Here is an 18721-nt window from a genome sequence, read left to right as displayed (position 1 = left end):
CCCCGGCCGCTCCACCCTCCCCCGACTCCTGCACCCCAAGCACCTCCTCCGAGGTCCCCGCACCGGGTCCACCTGCCTGCCGTGCCCCCCGCGTGCCCAGGGAGGCCGGCCCAGGCTTTCTAAAGCAGGTCATCTCACTGTCCCCGCTGGTGAGGGCTTCCACTCTGGGTGTCCTCTTGTAATGGCTGCTGCCTCGACCTGAGAGGTCCCCGAGCACAGGGACCCACCTGCGGCCGCCGCACCCCGTGCCCGTGGGGACAGACGCTCAGCACCCCGGCCGGCTGAACGGCCAAGCGGAGGCAGGCCGTGGGGTGCAGGGAGCACAGCCTAGCCCCGCTCAGCACCCGCGCCCCCAGGAAGCGCCTGTGGGCCGAGGCCTCCGTGCAGAGGTGCCCTCTCTGAGGCGCCTTCTCGGAACGGGGCAGGGCGATGGGCCAGGACAACAGCAAGCCGCTGCCGCCCCGGAGCAGGGCTGGGAGCCAGGGCCCCGCTGCCGCCGCTGCCTGACCCTGGCCCTGGGTCCAGCCTCTCGCTGAGGGAGAGGCCCAGGCTCCGCGTTTGAGCGACGAGCCGTCAGCTCCTCGCTGCCAGGCTTCTGGGTGCCAGCAGGACCACGGCAGGAAGGACGACCCGAAGCAGGGAAGCCTGGGGCGCACGACCGGAGCAACCTTAGCGCGCCCGGAGAACAGCCCGGCTCAACGCCGGGGGGAGACCCAACCAAGAGCTTGCTGTTGGCAACGCTGCCAGGGCCCCTCGCCCGCCAGGTACCTGGGTGGCTGGCGCCTCCGGTTTCCTGCCTTCTGCCGCCTGCCCGGGCTCCTTGCCACTGCTGGCCCTGGGGGCCGTCCTCGGGGGCACCGGGGGCGCGGTCGCCGAGCTGGTTCTGAGGGCTGAGAAGGAGCGGGATGGGGCACGTCAGGCACAGAAGCCTGGCACGGCGCCCGCCCCCACGCCAGGGGGAAGACACGGCACCAGCCGCAGCCACGGGCAGAGGCCCCGTCCCAAGGGCCCGGCACAGCCCCGGCCTCCTGCCCCACGGCTCCGGCTCGACACAGCGCGGGAGCCGCACCCAAGCAGCCGCTCTGGAGCCCGGAGGGACCCGGCTGTCAGCGTGAGGCGGCACCTCGTGGGGTGAAGGTGACTGCGCACCTGTACGGTATGGTCTCACTGCAGGGGCAGGGAGGGCTCACGGGTGTGACTCAGCAGTAGCGACTCTGGACACTGGGAGGACAGTCGCGCTGTTTCTTTCAGGCTCATCCGCATTTTTTTTGTTTTTTAGGGCCACACCCTCAGCATATGGGGGTTCCTGGGCTAGGGGTCCAATTGGAGCGACAGCCGCCAGCCTACCCCACAGCCACAGCCACAGCCATGTCCGATCCGAGCCATGTCTGCGACCTACCCCACAGCTCACAGCAACACCGGATCCTTAACCCACAGAGCGAGGCCAGGGATCGAACCCGCATCCTCACGGATACTGGTTAAATTCGCTTCCCGCTGCGCCACAACGGGTGCACCTAATATGTATTTCCTAATGAGCCTACCCAGACCAGGTATGAACAGCCTCATTAAAAGGTGTGCTACTACCAGTAACAGCAATTAACTGTTTTCCTGCTGTCACGGTGAGACCACGGGTTGTCAGAAGTCAGATATCCCAGATCTGGCCCCGTGTCCAGGCTCTTCCCTGCATGTCTCTCTTTAGGGGCCACCTCACCCCCGTACATGCCGCCAGGAGCAGGAGGCTCACTCCCTCACAGGCCTTGCCCCGCTCAGGCGTCGGAGGTCACAAGGCTCGTCCCTCCGACCATGGAGACGCCTGGTCCCTCGGCCTCCAGCCTCAGGCCCGGGTCCTGGCCTTTGGAGCCAGCCCCCCATCAAGAGGAACCAAGCCTGGGCCCAGACCTGGCCCCCAGCGCCCCAGACCAGCAACTGGCTGGGACCCGGCCAGCGTCCCACGTGGCATCTTCTGGCTCCTGGGCCCCAGGGGTGGGTGTGGGGGGCGTGCATCTGGCAGTGGCAGCAGGGGGTCGGCCCTGCGGGGCCCGAGCTCACCGGGGGCTGAGCACTGCGTGGCGGGGACCACGTCCTCGTCCTCACTCTCAGAGGAGCTCCCAGCCGTGCTCTCTGAGGCCTGGACCTTCCTTCCGGCGCTTGTAGCCTGGGCTTGGGCGAGGGTAGCAGCTGGGCCAGCTGGACTACGGTTAGGGTCGACAAAAATCAGAGGGGTTTTAATCACCTTGAAAAACAAAAACAGAACACAGCCCGCGGTGATTAACGGCTTGGCCGGGGGAAGGCAAGGGTGGGCAGGGGAGGGTTTTACGGGGGAGGGGGGCAAAGAGCTCGGGGCAGCAGGCGGCCGGGCCACTGCCAGCCGCCCCCTGGGAAGGAGCCAGCACAGCGCCTTGCAGCTCACAGGAGCCCATCTGATGCCACTGAACCCCGGGGTCAGCAGGCTTGGCACCCTTGTACAGACAGGAAGGCCACCAGCTCAGAGAGGGGAGGAGAGCCGCCCAAGGTCCCACAGCTTAGCCGAAGCTGAGCCAGAGCCAGACCTGCTGAGTGGGGCACTCGGAGCCCCAGGCAGTCGCTCATAATCGAGCGGCCCCTGCCCCCGAGATTCTGACGCTGCCACCCAAGGACGGCAGCCCAGGTCTCCCTCCAACAGGTCAACTGCGTGGGTGACCAGCGAGTAAGACCCAGGGGACCCCACAGGCCTCATGCGGACTCTATGACCGCACCAGAGGCAGAAAAGCTCATCCATGAGACAAGGGCGGAGACGGGCAACTTGTCAGGGATTTAAAAAAAGAGGAAAAGAAAAAGGGAAGCCCAGCGGGGCTGGGAGTGCAGGACTGCAGTCGGGAGCTGCCGCGGCTGCGGGCACCACGGGGGCCCTGGGGTCTCTCTCCGGGGATGCTTTACACTGGCCAGCATGAGGCGCAGACAGCAGCGCTGCCCACATGCTGCCTGCCTCCTGCCTGCGGCGGGAGGCCCCTGGCGAGCCTCTGCCCAAGGTCAGGCGCGCCCTCCACGGGGACCCAGGGCCAGCTGGCCGAGGGGGAAGCTCCGCGGGGCTGGGCCCTTCCTCCCCTGCTGAGCTGCGGCTTCCAGAGCCTCCTCCCCGCGTGATGAGAGCAGGACGGAGAGTGGGCGCGGGCCCCCAGCGGAGGGGATCTATATATACGTGAGAAGACAGAGGAACAGATTGTCGGGCGAGAGCGGCAGGAACCCACTGAGGCAAACGATGGCGTCTGGGCTGCTAAAAGCAGCAGAAGCCGCCCCCCCGCCGCCGCCCCCGCCTCTGGGGGGACAGGGCGGGGTGCAAGGGGACCGCGGCTGCGCCCAGAGCAGAGAGGTGACTTCAAGAGGTGGGCTGTGCTGCCCAGGGCGTGCAGCACACGCTTCTGGCCCCAGCTCGGTCCGGAGCTCCCTGTGCAGCCCAGCCCCCGTCTCCCACCTGCCCAAAGGGCCGTTAGCAGCCCCAGACTGGGCTCCATCCGCACAGGACCCCTGGTGGGCTCTGGAGACCACGAGACACAGCACACGCAAGGTGACAAGGTCAGAAGGGGTGAGGTGACAAGGTCAGAAGGGACTCGCTGGAAGTGAGGCCGCCTGAGCATAACGGACGGTCCTCCCTGGAGGGACAGGCAGGGAGGGCCCTCCTCCTACCGCAGGGTCTGACGCCTGCAGGACTAAGCCCCGGCGTCTGCCACCAGCCCCTGCCACCAGCCCACCGAGCATCACCTCAGGCCTGTGTGGGGCGCTGGGGGCAGGCTGGCCCAGCCGCGGACCCTGGGGTCAAAGGACACAGCCCTGACTGCACCGAGCCCTCGAGGGTGGCGCTTCTGCAAAGCCTCTCCCAGAACGGCCCAGGGACACCCTGCTCTTGGGGTTGTGGCCTGGAGCCTTAACGGCTCACCTGACCCTGGAGGGTGTCTTACCCCTGGGGCCGAGAAGGCTCTGAGAGGGCAAGGAGCCCCGCCCAGGGTGACCAGCAAGCCGGCCTCAGAGCCGAGGCCGGAAGCTCGTCCTCAGCAACCAGAAGCCCCTCCAGGACCAGCCAGGCCAGGCCTCTGATGCAGCCCTGGTTTACCTTCTTAGCTGCCGCCTCGTTCTGCCTCAGTGTGAACCTCTGAAGGCCGGGCCTGGTCTTTTAACTTGGTACCTGCCCGGCACGGACCTCCCCGTGGTGTCCCAGAGCCCGGGGCCCCGCCCCCGCAGGTGGGGCCTAAGGCACAGGGAGGGGGCCTGGAGCGCTCCCACCCTTCCCTCAGGATGCGCCAACAGTCAGCACTCGGAGCTCGGGGCTGAGCCTCCGGGGGCCCCACCAAGAGTGCTGACGGTCTCAAGAGGGACTCCAGAACCTTAGGGACTAAGTACCCATTAAATGGCTCAGCTTAAGCCGACGTTCACCTGAGTTGGGTTAGTCCAGCCCTGCAGGGAAGGGCGAGCAGCCCCTGCCAGCTGCCGAGATCCTGCCCGGGGGGCGGCGGCCTCCAAGAACCCCACAGAGCGCGTGGCGGGGGGGGGCACCCGTCTGTCCCCTGTGACAGCCACGTGACACTGGGGCAGCTCACCCACGTCTCTGGGCCTCACTCCCTTCTCCCCAAATGAGAATAAACGCAGCCCTGCTCTCTCGGGGCTGTTGGGGGAGTAAGCGCAGGACCCCAAGGACGGGGCACCGCAGAGTCCCCGGCAAGCCCGCCCCTCCTTCTAATAAGCTGCGCTCAAGCGGCGGGAGAGGCGGTGAACACCCCACACTGGGCTGGGCAACCGCAGCGGCTCCGAAGGGCCCGAAGCTTGGGGCTGGAGCTGGACCCGGGGGGGCTCCCCCCCGCCCTCCGGGAGAGTCGGGGCGCGGGGGGAAGGTGTGGGGCAGGTGTGAGCCAGGCCCGAGGGATCCCGGCCCCGAACAGGACGCAGGGGCCAGCGCCTGCGCCTTCCCGGGCTGCGTGCGGGTTCTCAGAATGTGGGCAAACGGTTCCTGGCGCTTCGCCCCCGCCCCTCGTCAGGCAGCACGCCGTGTCCCCGCGCCAGCAAACAGGATGGCCACCCCGCCGGTTCCACTGGCCCTGCCGCCCGCCTCCGCTCCACCGCACAGGGGACCGCATCCACGCAGAGCGGAGCGGGCGGCAGGACCGCATCCACTGCCCCCCCGGCCGGCTCCCCCAGCTCGGAGCCCGAGCGTCCTCAGGGCCAAGGCCCGGCCTACCTGGCTGGCCGGCAGCTCGTCGTCGCTGCTGGCGGAGGGCCCCTCGGCCTTCTCCTCCTTGGCCTTCTTCTGCTCGGCCTTCCCTGCTGAGGCCGTGGCGGCCGGTGGCCTGCCGCTGGCGGGGCTGCAGCCTCCTCCCTGCGGAGCACGAGCACAGGGAGGCTGCCGATCAGCCGAGGGGAGCACGACCGCGGGCCAGGGGGCGACCGCGGCCAGCGAGCAAGGGCCCCTTGACGCACACACAGCAGCCGGCCCGCTGCCCACTGGCGCGAAAGCTCCGCTCGGCCCAGCCAGCAAAGTGGGAGCCGGGCTGCTAGTCGCCAAGTCCCAAGATCGGCAAGAAGCCGCTGATTTGCGGGTGTACTTCCCCACTTTTTCAACAGGTCAACTACGATAAACACTGCAAGAGCCGTGCCCGTGTCCCCCCTTGCTAACAGAGCCCTGGCTGTTCCGGGGGCCCCTCTCCCGGCCAAGCAAAGGAGCCTGCGGCCTCATGGGGAAGTGGCTTTTGGGGATGGGGGCGAGGGCGGGGCGGACAGACCCCAGGCCTCCGGCTGGTCGGGGGCACAAGGTGAGGGGACTTCCTAGCTCCTCAGGAGACGCTGCAGCCCCGCTGTGGCAGCGAGGCAGGTGAAGCAGAGAAGGCGGAGTCCCGAGGCCGCTAAGCTCAAGAAACCCGCTTCCCGGTAGCCCTACCCTCAACTCTGGGCACCGAGAGCCCACAGCCTCCCGCTCAGCCCTTGCCGAGCCGGCTTGCTCCTGCACGTGAGGACATCCTGACGGAGCCACCACCCTGCTGACGACCTGTTTACAGCCTAAGCACAGCGGGGCCCCTGGTCCTGGCTGGGCATTTAGGGCTCCGAAAATGTAACTGGTAACAAGCAAGCAGACTCCTGACAGCCGCCTATGGGGAGCTTCCGCTGTGGCTCAGTGGGTTAAGAACCTGACTAGTATCCATGAGGTTCGCTCTGTGGGTTAAAGGATCTGGTGTTGCTGTGGCTGTGGTGTAGGCGGGCAGCTTCAGGTCCATTTTGACCCCTAGACCAGGAACTTCCACATGCTGCAGGTGCGGCCCCAAAAAGACACACACACACAACTGACAGCTGGCCTTCGCTGAGGCCACCTGACCTCCCCGCCCCTCCCCACGATACACACTCGGCTCCCCAAGCTGGGTGCCCGGCGCCACTGCCGTGGGGTCTGAGGCTTCCTCTAGCTCAGCTCCGTTTTCCCCTCCGCCCTCTCAGACACAGCGGCCCCAGAACAGGCTCCAAGAATCCCGTGACCCTGTCCTGCCCAACACCCTAGACCTCCTCGGGGGGAGCTGCCGCCTTTTGTCCTTCGCCTCGATCGAAGGACAGGTGCTCGGATGCACAGAGGGCAGCGAGGTGAGGCCAGGGTGTCCGCGCTTCTTGGCGCCTGCTCTGTTTTGCTCAGAAGAAAACAAAACTAGTCCGGCTGGAGCTCAGCCCGCGGAGGCCCCTCCAGCTTCTCCCAAGAAGTGGAAGATCTGGCCACGTGAAGGGGACGTGTCCCCCTGGTCACAACCAGCTGGAGCCACAGGGACCACCTTAGGGACCACCTCTCCAGTCGAGACAAGGGCTCTGCAGTCTGCCCTGGTGCCCACCGCCCCCACGTCTCCCGGGACACCCAGGTTCTGTGTCAGCTGCCACCCAACACCTCCGCCAGGCCTGAGCCCCGAGTCCTGGAGTTCGCCACCCTCAGCGCACAGGGTGGGGCCGCTCCTGCTGCCGTGAGCAAGCGGACAGGACAGCGTCCGCCCCGGCTTCACTGAGCTGGGAGAGCTCTCCCGGGAGACACACGTGCCTGCAGGAGGCCAGGCCCAGGCAAGGGATGTGGCTTCTTTCAGCTCCCCAGGGCCTCCCAGGGCACCTGCGACACAGTCCAAGCCCCGGCACGGCTCTCAGACTGTGACATCTCTTGGGCTTGGCGGGCCGTGCTGGTCCAGCCTTCCAGGCGGCAGGTGTGCCCCCTTGCACTGTGGAGGCCTCAGTGAGGGGTTTTGTCTAAGGAAACACAGGGGACAGACGCAGAGAAAAAGGACCGTGGGGTCGGCGCCCTAACCTGCTCCCCCTTCCTCACCTGGCCCTGAACGCAAGGTGTGACACAGGCGCAGGTGGCGGTGGCCGGGAGGCCTGGCCCTGCGGCCGCCTCCCCCTGAAGCCTCACCTGGGCTGGGGGCGCCTCCCCGTCGCTGCCTGACGACTCCTCGCTGCTGCTCTCCGAGTCCTCCGTCGGCTTCCCCGCCTGGGTGGCTGGTGGGCCTGTCTTCCCAGCGGGAGCCGGGGCTGCCCCCTTCCTGGGGGAGGCCTTGCTGGGGGCTGAGGCAGCTCTGACCTGGGGCGTCTTCCTGGTGGGCTTCGCCTGGAGCAGGAGCATCGGGGTGGGGTGGGGTGGGGTGGGGACAGGTGGGGGTGGGGTGGGGTGGGGTGGGGACAGGTGGGGGTGGGACCCCCCCGACTCCCCACTGGGCCTCACCTGTGCGGGCGCCGCCTCCTCACTGTCCGAGTCCCCGTCACTGCTCTCAGAGTCGTCCTCGGCGCCCCCGACGGGCCCTGGCTGGGGGGCTGCCGTCGTCGCCGCCTTCCCCACGGCCGGCACGGCCCCCGGGCCCTTCCCTGCACCAGGCCTGCCCTGGGGGGTCCTCGCTGGCGGCCTGACCTGCCCCGTGAGGAGGCACAGGATTGGGGGATGAAGAGAGATGCGTGTGCCCTGCAGCGAAGCCGCACGTGCGCTCGGGTGTGGGGGGGTCCCGCCTGCCTCGGCAGGACCCTCAGCCAGCGGGGCCCATGGCTTGGTCCCCTCTCCGTCCCACCCCGGCACCTCTTGGGGCGCTGGCCCTACTTGCCTTGGCCGGGGACCCCAGGGTGGCTTGAGCACCTGCAGGGGCCCCTTTTCCGGGAGCTGATGCTGCCACTTTGGCAGAAGCCACTCTGGGGACAGCGGGGGTGGCTTTGGTCTGAGGGGCTGTCACTGAGTTCTTCATCTGGAAGGAGAAAGGGGAGTCGCAGAAGAGGAGTCAGGAGAGCGAGCAGAGGGCCAGCAAGGTGGTTCTGGAGGTGGACGCCTGCGCCCAGGGCCCGGCCCCCCATTAAGGGCTGTGGGAAGCAGGGCACGCCTCGATTTCTTCCCCTGGAAAACGGGAGCCGTAAGCAAGGCCCGGCCACGCAGGTGAGGAGAGCGCCGACCGGCACGCGGGGAGCCCCGACTCCGGCCTGCGGTCAGTGAAGCCGAGGCGGCTCGGGGCGCAGCTGGGCGCCAGGCTCCCTCTCGGCAAGGTGGCCGTGTCCCGAACCTGGGGCCGATGGAGTAAGTCACCCACACACGCGCGTCTCTATACACACAGGAAACGTGTCCTCGTCCCCTCTGCCCGCTGCGAGGCTGATGCGAGAGCTGGCGCTCAAGCCTGGTCTCGGACTGAAAGCCCAGCACCGAGAGTGTTGGCGGAACCGAACGGAAACCACCGCTGCGGGGCTTGCTCGCTTTGGCTCTTTGTTCTCACGGCCCCGCTGAGGCCTAGGGCAGCTCCCGGCCTAGGGGTCCCATCCGAGCTGCAGCTGCCACAACCACAGCCACGCTGGGTCCTTCACCCACGGAGCAAGGCCAGGGATCAAACCTGCGTCCTCACGGAGACGACGTCGGGGCCTTAACCCACCGAGCCACAACGGGAGCTCCAGCTTAACCTCATCTAAATGGACCTCCAAGGAATCCCCAAGAAGCTTGTCAGGGTCTCCGGCAAATGCAGACCCACAGACGCAAGGGCAAAATCCCAGCCCAGAGCGCGAAAGGAAGCTGCGCTGACGCGAACCGCGACGGGGCGGCGGCGCTGACCACGTCAAGGCCCCGCCGCCCCACCAGAGGCCGCGTGATCAGTGCCCCCCCCTCCCCCGGGCGCCAGCTTCGCACCCACGAGAGCAAGTGAAACCCCGAGTCAGAGTTCAAGAAAGAACGTCCTTGAAAGCGCAGGCTGCAGAACGAGGGCCACAGTGGTTGTCGGCGCAGGACGCAAAGGCGACCCGAGGGAGCGGGGCTTCCCCAGGGGCCTGCGAGACCAAGACAAGACACGGGCTCCGAGCTGCCCTGACAGGTCTCGGGAAGTTCAAAAGGACCAGAATCATACACACTGTATTTTTCAGCCACAACGGAATTAAGTTAGAAATTAAAAATTCCGAATAATCCCATACCTTCGGACATTAACCCACTTCTCCCCAACACAGGGTTCAAGGAGTAAAAACTGCACTTCAGAGCTCATGCGATGGCTGCATGCAGGCCTCAGAGGTAAACCGAGAGCTTGACATACTTACATTCAAGCTCAAAGAGACAACTTAAGATTCTACTTTAAGACGCTAGAAAAAGAAGAGCAGATCCAACTCAAAGGAGATTTCAACCTTCAAGTCTCCGGTGGAAATTAATTCAACAGAAAACAGGAACATGAGAAAATTCAAAGAAACAACTTTTGGTTTCTTTGAAAAGAATGAAATTGCTAAGTCGTTAGCTACACCGACTGAGAAACGGGACAGATACACCCAGGACCAAAAATGAGGAAAGAACGCAGGACGTCACTTCAGACACCCTGGACGTTCAAAGGGTCGTAACGGACTAGCTGCTGCCAGGTTTCTGCCAGTAAGTTAGGCAACTGAGAGGGAACGGACAAGTCTTCCACACCGAGTATTAACTGTGCACAAAACATAAAAGGACTCAGGAAAAAATCTGAATATAATAACATCAATTTGGGGAGTTTCCTCGTGGCTCAGCAGAAACAAATCCGGCCAGAATCCATGAGGATCCGGGTGCAACCCCTGGCCTCACTCAGTGGGTTAAGGATCCCGCGTTGCCGTGGCTGTGGTGGAGGCCGGCAGCGGCAGCTCTGGTTCGACCCCTAGACTGGGAACCTCCATATGCCGGAGTGTGGCTCTAAAAAATTAAAAATAAAAAAGTAAAAGGGGCTTCTGTGAAAACCGACAGCTAAGATCATGCTTCACGGTGAGAGACCGAGGGCTTCGCCCCCTAGAATTAGCAAGAAGGCAAGGTTGTCTGCTCCTGGCATCTATTCCAGTGTACTGGGGGTTCCGGCCACTGCAGAAAAGCAAGAAAAAGAACTAAAAGCCACCTAAATCAAAGAAAGTCAAATGTCCTTAACGTGCAGCTACGACCGGCACGCTGAAATCCTACAGGCGACCTACACGAGCCGCTGGAACCCTGAGCAAGTGTCACGCCCACGTTACAGGACCAAGACCCACGTCCAGCAGGGCCGGGGGCAGAAGCTTCCCACCACCTGCCCACGTCCAGCAGGGCCGGGGGCAGAAGCTTCCCACCACCCGGGGGCAGAAGCTTCCCACCACCCGCCCAGTCACCGAACCACCGCTGAGAATCACTCCCGCCCCCTCCAACGGGGCTGTCCTCCTGCGGTATTTAAGTCCGGAACCCCCTCCTTCCCTGGCACATCTGGTTTTCGAGAACTAATCCCGTCTTTGCTACTTCTTTTGTTTGGAGCCTCAACTCCCACTTGGATGGTTTACTCTGAGCTGCTGCTGGGTATCTCTGAGCAGATCGGAGCTGCTGACTCATTTCTGATCCGGGCAGTGCCGGGCAGTATGGAACCCAGGCAGCGTGCACAGCATTTGAAGGCGGAGGCCCACACGGTCTCGCTTAATCCCCACGACAGCCCCAAACAGAGGCGGGTACCAGCCCACCCCGCAGGTGAAGGTGGAGAAAGAGGAGGCTTATGAGACCCTCCTCCAGCCCCGCGGGGACGCCTCAGACGGCCCTCGGCGGGAGACGCCGCGTCTTCCCACGGGGCGGCCCCCAGACACGGCCTGGCTACTCCGCCTTCACCCCGACAGAAGCCACGGCTCCCAAGCGTGACCATTCCTGTGGCTGCACAGGCACCGGCCAGGACGCAGCAGACAGAAGCGGCCAGGCCTGGCAGACCCCAGCGGAGGGAGCGCGTCCCCAAACGACTCCTCGAAGCGCCTGTTTCCTCCCCCGCCCCCGAGCCCCAGACAACGAAGAGGCAGCTCACGGCACGGGGTGGGGGGGGGGGCAGGAGGACAGGCGTCTACGGGGTCGGATCAGCGCACGGACACCTGCAGGGCTCCGCTCTGGCAGAGAAAGGCCCTGCTGAGCTGAGACCCCACGAAGATCCCTCCGGAGGAGACGGGGGAGGAGGGCCGCGAGCGGGCTTGGCCCAGGCCACAAGGACGGGCTGATTCGCGCCGTTCGTGAGAGAGCGACAGACAACGCAGACCAAGAAACGGCGGCTGAGAGCAGGAGCGCGCCGCCTCCGCTGCTCCCGGCCCACCAGGCTGGACGCCAGGCTGGACAACCAACGCTGTTCCTGCGGGGAGGGGCGCTCGCCGCGTGTGTGCGGACCCCTGCTGGGCTCGCAGGGGACAGCTCAGAGGCCCTGACCCTGTGCCAGCCGACAGACAAGGTAACAGAGGGCCCGACTGCTTGCTAGGCCACGGGGCTGGACTTGAACCCAGGGAGCCTGGCTCCAACCCCCCCCATCTGTCCTCACCACCCAGTCTCTCCCAGGACCCCACCCTCTGCTGGCCAGGCACTGTCCCCCGCGCCCCCGCCGTGGAGTAAGCTGGTACCCTTGCTTGGAGCTGCACGTCACCTGGCTGCTAGCTTACAGCCCACAGTTTACATATCACCTCCTCCCAGAGGCCCTCTCTCCTGAAAAGGCCCCAGACACCACCACCTGCCATGCTCCGCTAGCCTGGGCACACTGCCACCTCAGCCCCAGTGTCCCTGCTGCGACAAGCCACCTGGGGCAAGAGCAGCAGGTAGTGGGCCAGGCCCCCTGCTGCTCCGAGTCTTCCCATGGCGTGGCTTGGACACGGGCCTCGCGGGCCCTGGCTTCCCCGGAGGCCCCCCCGCGGGGCCAGACGCAACTCTCACGGGCAGGCTCTTCCCTCCAGACCCGGCCCAGAATGGCATGGAGAGGAGTGTGCCCTAGGGGCCGAGGGACCACGAGGGCCACAACCATCTGACCCAGACAAACGCCCTTGGCCTCACCCGTCCAGCTGCTGCGGCAGGAGGCGCCTCCTCCTCGCTCTCCGAGGTCTCGCTGCTCGAAGAGTCCGCCTCCGGTCTCTGGGCGGCCTTGGCCGTGGCTGGGGATGCCGTGGTTGCTCCTGCTTTCCAGGGGGCCGGGGTGCCTACCCGCACTGGGGCGGCCTTGGCAGAGGCAGGTGTAACAGGGCCGCCCTTCCTGGGCGAGGCCTTGGTCTGAGGAGTTTTCACAGCTGGTTTTGCCTGAGGGGACACGGGAGCCAGAAGCTGGAGGGGGTGCCCGTGCCTCCGGCCCACTCTGCTCGGGCTGGAGCCCCAGGGCTGCCCGCCCCACAGCTCCCCAGGGGCCAAGACCCTACCTGGGCTGCAGCTGCAGCTGCGGGCGCCTCCTCCTCGCTGTCCGTGGAGGACTCCTCGCTGCTCTCCGACCTTTCGGCCTTGACCTGGGTGGCTGCAGGCCGGGCCTTCTGAGGGGGCCCGGTGCTGGGGCCCGAGGCCGTTCTGGCTGGGAGGACTTTCTCGGAGGGCTTCGCCTGCAGTGAGACACCAGGATGGTGAGCCCTGCAGATGCCAGAGCAGAGAGGGCGGGGGCTCTGGGCGGGGCGCGGCGGGGGGCGAGCAGAGAGGGAGAGGAGTCAGGGAGCCTCACAGTGGTGGCTGCCTCCTCCTCGCTGTCCCCCGAGTCCGAGTCCTCGCTGCTGCTCCCCGAGTCCTGCTGCCCCGCCTGCCCAGGGAGCGCAGGGACTGCACCCTTCCCTGCCAGGGCTCGGGGGGCCCTGCCGTGGGAGTTCTGGCCCATGGGCTTTACCTGCGAGCGACAAGGGACAGGGTCAGGACAGAGGGCTGACGGGGGTGGGAGGGGGGTGCGCGAGGTGAGGCAGGGATCAGAGGGCAAAGGGAGGCACAGGCTCCGGTCCAGAGCGGGCATCCCCCAGCCTCACCAGAGCCGGGCTCGAGGTCTGGGGCGCGGCTGCGGCGGCCTGGCCCCCGGCGTCTGACTCCTCGCTGCTGCTCTCCGAGTCCTCCTCCCGCTGTCCCGCCTGGGCTGCCCTGCTCGCGGGAGCCGGGGGGGCCCCTTTCCTCGGGGACTCCTTGGCGGGGGCTGCCGAAGTGGCTCTGACCCCAGGGACCTTCCCCGGGGGCTTCGCCTGGAGCGACAGACACAGTTAGGGGACGGGGTCGGATGCGGGGGACGGGGGCGGGTGGGGGGCAGGGCACGCCCCCAGGCCTCACCTGAGGCGGAGTCTTGGCAGCGGGCGCCTCCTCCTCGCTGTCTGATGATGACGACGCCTCCTCGCTGCTGCTCTCCGACCCCTCCTCGGGCTTCACCACCTTGTCCCGGGCGGCCGCGGGCCCTGCCCTCCCCGGTGGTGCTGGGGTCGCCCCTTTCCCAGGGGCCCCCCTGGCAGGACCTGAGGCGGCTCGGACCTGCGTTTTCTCAGAGGCCTTCGTCTGTAGAAAAGAGGAAGCAGCCCAGCTTCTGCTGACGCTCTCGAGCCGGGGCCGCAGGGACGTTCCTGCCAGGGAGGCTGAGCCACCTCCGACCGCCTCCCCCTGGGGCCGTCCCCACCCGGGGCCCAGATGCCACCAGGGCCTCCTGCCGTGGGCCTCCTGCCGTTGTCCTTGCTGCTCCTGCCCCAGGCCTGGCTGCACAGAGGGACCTCTCCTCCCGGGCTCCCGGGGCCTCCCCGCCTGTCCGCCCCCTCGTCCTCCGGGCTCTCTGACGGCAGCAGCCCCCAGGCCCCTCCGGCTTTCCCTGAGCACGGGCTGGGCTGGGCTCTGGGGACCCGCAGAGGCGGGGGCGGGGGGGGGGAAACGCAGCGAGAGGAGAGGAGCCGACGCCCCATCTGCTAACAAGCCTCGGGCTGGCCTGAGACGCCCGAGGAGCAAGTCGTGACACCCGCGGGTCCCTCCAGAGCAGGGCTCATGGGGCGGGGTGAGGACTGCGGGCCGCTCCCGAGACGGTGACCGAGGCGAACGGAGTGGCTGCCCGCCGGGTGGGGGGGCAGGACCAGGCCCCTGGGGGGCAGGCCTTCCAGGCCACTGCTTGGGCAGGAGGGACGGGTTCCAGAGCTGCCCTCACCCCACCTCCATCTTCCCAAACCACAGGGCCAGTCTCGTCGGGCGGGCAGGTGCCCGGGCACGGCTGCTCCACCGTCTCGGGGGCCAGGCCAGGTCCAGCTGCCGGGGGACGCAGGGCGGGCCTCACCTGGCTGGGTGTGCTGGCAGGGGCCTGGTCGTCACTCTCAGACTCCTCCTCGCTGCTCTCCGAGACCTCCTCCGGCTTCTTGGCCCTGCTGGCTGGGGTCAGGGTGCCTCCTCTGCCCTGGGGTGTCCCAGCCCCTGCCTTCCCAGGAGTCGGAGGTGCCCTCTTCCTCGGAGGCTCCTGAGCTGTGGCTGCTGAGGCCTTGACCTGTGCTGGTGCGACCAGAGGTTTCCCCTGGGAGGAAAGGAGACTCAGAGGGTGACCGTCCCGACCCGTCACAGCTTGCGAGGCCCCGTCCTAAGGCCCCCGAGACGAGCGTGTCTCTACAAGCCACTGCCAGAAAAGGACGGAGGCCCAGGGGGGTTACGCCGCTCGACACCAACACCAAGGGACAGACGTTCCCGTCGTGGCTCCGCGGGTTAAGGACCCGACGCTGTCTCTGTGCGGACGCGGGTTCCACCCCTGGCCTCACTCAGTGGGTTAAGGATCCAGCGTTTTCTCGAGCTCCGGCATAGGCCTCAGCTGTGGCTCCACTTGGACCCCAGCCGGGGAACTTCATGTGCCGCAGGTGAGGCAGTAAAAAGGAAAACAGGCACGTGCCCCCAACGCCGTGAATGAGAAAGTGAAATGGGCGACGCTGTAGACATCAAAATGTAATAAAACAACAAAAAAAACACGAAGGGCAGAGCTGCACCTGGAACCCCTGTCTGGGTGGCTCTGGAGCAGGACTCTCAAGCATGATGCCCCTCTGCCCCCTGGCACACAGGGCAGAGGGGCAGCCTCTGTCAACTGGGACAGCTCATACCTGGCTGCCCCTCCAGGAGGCGGGACCTCAACTCGGGTCCCGGCACGGACTGACTGAGATTCCTGAGCTCGGGCCCAGTGAGGCTGCGTGGCTGCTACTGGCAGGGCGTCCCTGCGGCCGTAACTAGGGCCTGACGGCAGGGACGGGGTAGGGGGAGCAGCCCGCAGCTGGGCCTGGGGTAGACGGGAGCAGGACCCCACCGGTGCGGGGTCCTGGCGAGGCGGGGAGGCAGGCGGGAGCCCACGGGTCCAGGACAGCCAGCCCTGAATCCGGGGGGGCTCTCCCTCCACACCTCTCCCGGGGCCCTGGGACCAGTCAGCAGCATCTCCTGCCAGCAGCCCCTCAAACATCTCGCTGCTTTTATTCGGCACCATCCCATCCAGGACACAACCAGCAATCTTTTTGAAATAGAAATCAGGCCAACCTTTTTTTTTTTCTGCTATACTCGTGACATGTGCAAGTACCTGGGCCAGGGATCAAACCTGCATCACAGCAGTGACGATGCCAGATCCTTAACCACTGGACCAGCGGGGAACACCCATAAATCAAGCCATCTGACCTCTGTGCCTGCAGCCCCGCAATGGCTTCTCACGGTCCCCAGGAGAGAACCCAAGCTCCTCTCGGAGGTCGTCACGGTCGGGCTCGGCCCGGGCCCCTGCCTGCCCCGACCTCACCTTGTACCACGGTCCCTCATTCCGGAGGCTGCAGATCCCTGCTCCTTTGATGCACCAAACCTGCTCTGCCTCCACCCTGCCCGCCCTGCGCCTCTGCTGCGTCACGCCTGTCACTGTCCCCACGGCTCTCCTCACAGGAGCCATCGCACCGGCGTGGCGTTTCTGGGGAGCCCCGCCCACCCTGCTCACCACGGCGTCCCATGGCCCTTGGCAGGTGCACAATAGGAGTGACACGGGGGGACGCTTCCCAGGTCACAGAGAGACTACCAGACCCGCCTATCTCTGGCCAAGGGCCAAGGACCGGCACTCAACAGGCCCAGAAGCTCCTCAGCAGCTCACCCAGTCACCCCGACGCGGCCCCCCAACAGCCCCGCCCCGTCCTGGGCCTTTGCTCGTGCATCTCCTCCTGCTCAAAGGCCCGCCCCCACAAACACCCGACCCGGTCGAAGGCCCGTGTGTCCAGGCCCCAGTGCAGCGCCAGCTCTCCGAGGAAGCCTTTCCTCACCGTCAAGGCAGGATGGGGTCTCTCCCCCCGGATTCCAGAACCTTCTTCTGCCCAGAGCAGCCCCTGGCACCCTCCCTCCACAGGCCTCAGCCTTTCCAGGTCCTGATCACCCTGAGACACTTGCTGAACGGATGCCACTGCTGTGTGAGGCCCCGGCCAGGCCCCCCCAGAGGGCAGCGGTTGGCAGAGGGCAGCTCCTGAGGGTGGGGGCCAGTTACCTCCACGTCTGTCTCATCACTTGAGCTGGAGGTGTCCTCGCTGGAGCTGTGGGCCTGGCTGGCGGCTGTCATTCCTGAGGGATGAGCAGGGAGGGGACTGAGGGCCTGCCCCGCACAGAGCCGCGGCCACCCGCCCTCTGGAAGGCCCGCGGCGGGGGCGAGTAGCACGCTCTCTCTGCTCCAGCACACCTGAGCCCAGGTAAGCCCGCTAATGACGTCCTGACGCACCTGAGCCAGCACGTGACGGCTCAGAGGACCCCCAGGCAGCATCTCATGGAAGCAGGCAGGGCAAAGGCCAATTTACGTGGGAAATGGAGGCAACCTCAGACCTCTGGTGTAGCCTCAGGCCCTGGGGGGCCCTGTACCCACCTGAGAGCAAGAAACCAGAAGCGCTGAGCCCCCGGCAGCCTGTGGTGTTCCCGCAGCTCGCCCTCCCTCACCAAGGGGGGGGGAGCAGCCTGAGACGGGGCCTGGCTGTGGTGGAGACCGCCCCGAATGCCAGAACCCCCAGGCCTGCCTCCCAGCCCGCCCTCGGGGCCGGGGCTCCTCACCAGGCTTGGCCGCGGTCCTCAGGGCCGAGACACTGCCCTCCTCCTCAGTTTCCGAGGCCAGGACGGCATTGGCCGAGGGCCCCGCAGCCTTCCTGGGTGACTTCTGGCCGAGGAGCTGGGCCACGGGCTTCCCGGAGGCAGCACGAGCCGTGGGGTTCCCCGTCTGGCTGGCTTTCTTGGTCTTTGCCTACGGGGAACGGGGGAACAGACACAGGGGTATGGCCCAGCGACCAAAAGCAAGGACCACACCTGCTCCCGGCTCCACCACGTCCCAGCCCCAGGAGGTCGGGCGCACTGCCTCCTGCCCTGCACGGTGGAGCTGCACCGGGCAGCTGCCCTCGCAGCGGGGTGGCTGTGTGTGTGTGTGTATGGTGGGGGGTCAGCGCAGCCTGAGATGCGGGTCTCAGGACCCGGCAGGTTTGCTGAGCAGCGAGCAGCTGTCTGCTGTGACGCTGCCACGGCTTCGTATTTCTGCCTATTTTTGCTAGCTGGCCAGGCAATCTCAGGACGTGATCCTTACACGTCCGTGACACTGCTTTGGGACGGACCAGAAGCAACACCGACTCTGAGGCGCTTTCTAGTCTCGAGGCTGGAGAGCTTTCAGAGCCAGGAGCGTCTTGCGTCCCCCGTGTCTCCACCACCACCCCCTGCCCCTGGGGCGGAACTGCGTTGGTCACGACTGGAGAGGACTGTCGTCCGGTCTGGGCACGGAACCACCTCCCAGGAGATACACTGCGGCCCACGGAGGTGAGCAGACTCAGCAGGGCCCCGGGGCTGGCGTCCGGCTGGACCGGGCCACTCACCGCGCCTTCATCCTTTATGCTTGAGGGCAGAACCGGACCCGGGACTGAGGAGTTGGTAGACGCGGGTCTGGGGGCTGCAAGACACAAATGCCACTGGGCTGAGCCTCACGAGCCCTTTCTCCCCTTTCTCACGGAAGCCCGGCGAACAGGCAGCCTTCCGCTCCCCCGAGGATGCCATCGGCCCCCCGGTGCAGGCGCAGGGTGGGAGGCTGAGCAGGAGCTCAGTGCCGCATTGGCCGCATCCCCAAGAGGAGAGCGAGCAGCGACGCGGAGGTCACGCGTCTGCATCCCCAGTGGAGCCCCAAGTCCCTGTGGCAGAGATGCCGAGGCCTCCAGAGGAAAGGCTCCGTCCTGCCGCACACTAGCCGGGGCCCCAGGCGCCTCCCAGGCCACCTGCACCCGCACGCCCTCAGCAAGACGGGAGCTCAGGCAGGCAGCCCCAGGTCTGCAGAGAAAGCGCCTCGCAACTTAAAGGGCTTCTCAGTGGAGACGAGGCTGCCCCCGAGACTGGGACCCAGCCGGATTTTGAGATTTCCGGATTCCCGGGCTTCTGTTCCAGAGCGCGCTCTCCTGGGAGCTCAGATCAGGGAGAGACGGCGAGGGACGCGGAGACACCAAGAGACGCTGTCGAGATGAGCGACGCCATCGGATTCTTCTCCTGACTTTTGCTTTCACCTCTTTTTAGGGCCCCACCCAGGGGTACGGAAGTTTCCAG

General features: G+C 66.2%; 1 protein-coding gene across 6 annotated transcripts in view; it reads right to left on the bottom strand.

Moving 5' to 3' along the window:
* Positions 1 to 18721, bottom strand: part of TCOF1 (treacle ribosome biogenesis factor 1) — a 32740-nt gene that overhangs the window by 6495 nt on the left and 7524 nt on the right. For 2 of the 6 annotated variants that reach the window (XR_014839146.1, XR_014839145.1), the window contains 15 exons: positions 18007 to 18080; positions 17204 to 17390; positions 16653 to 16726; positions 14454 to 14684; positions 13478 to 13696; positions 13186 to 13392; positions 12894 to 13052; positions 12604 to 12777; positions 12248 to 12487; positions 8073 to 8210; positions 7703 to 7885; positions 7394 to 7588; positions 5207 to 5344; positions 2050 to 2192; positions 769 to 890 (listed from right to left, as the gene is read on the bottom strand). Coding sequence is in view for 4 of the 6 variants with exons in the window: in XM_021085022.2 (XP_020940681.2) it covers positions 769 to 890; positions 2050 to 2233; positions 5207 to 5344; positions 7394 to 7588; positions 7703 to 7885; positions 8073 to 8210; positions 12248 to 12487; positions 12604 to 12777; positions 12894 to 13052; positions 13186 to 13392; positions 13478 to 13696; positions 14454 to 14684; positions 16653 to 16726; positions 17204 to 17390; positions 18007 to 18080 (2525 nt within the window). In the remaining 2 variants the exon portion in view is untranslated. Of the gene's footprint in view, positions 1 to 768; positions 891 to 2049; positions 2234 to 5206; positions 5345 to 6893; positions 7231 to 7393; positions 7589 to 7702; positions 7886 to 8072; positions 8211 to 12247; positions 12488 to 12603; positions 12778 to 12893; positions 13053 to 13185; positions 13393 to 13477; positions 13697 to 14453; positions 14685 to 16652; positions 16727 to 16880; positions 17022 to 17203; positions 17391 to 18006; positions 18081 to 18721 lie in introns of those variants that run through there. The other 4 variants (XM_021085022.2, XM_085015076.1, XM_085015077.1 and 1 more) reach the window with 4 other exon arrangements.

Source organism: Sus scrofa, chromosome 2, assembly GCF_054392235.1.
Source record: "Sus scrofa isolate SSC_HxYL_T2T_F1_AM1 chromosome 2, Sscrofa_HxYL_maternal_Yorkshire_Landrace_v2.0, whole genome shotgun sequence".
NCBI classification, from domain to species: Eukaryota; Metazoa; Chordata; class Mammalia; order Artiodactyla; family Suidae; genus Sus; species Sus scrofa.
This window is presented reverse-complemented; position numbering and strand designations above follow the sequence as displayed.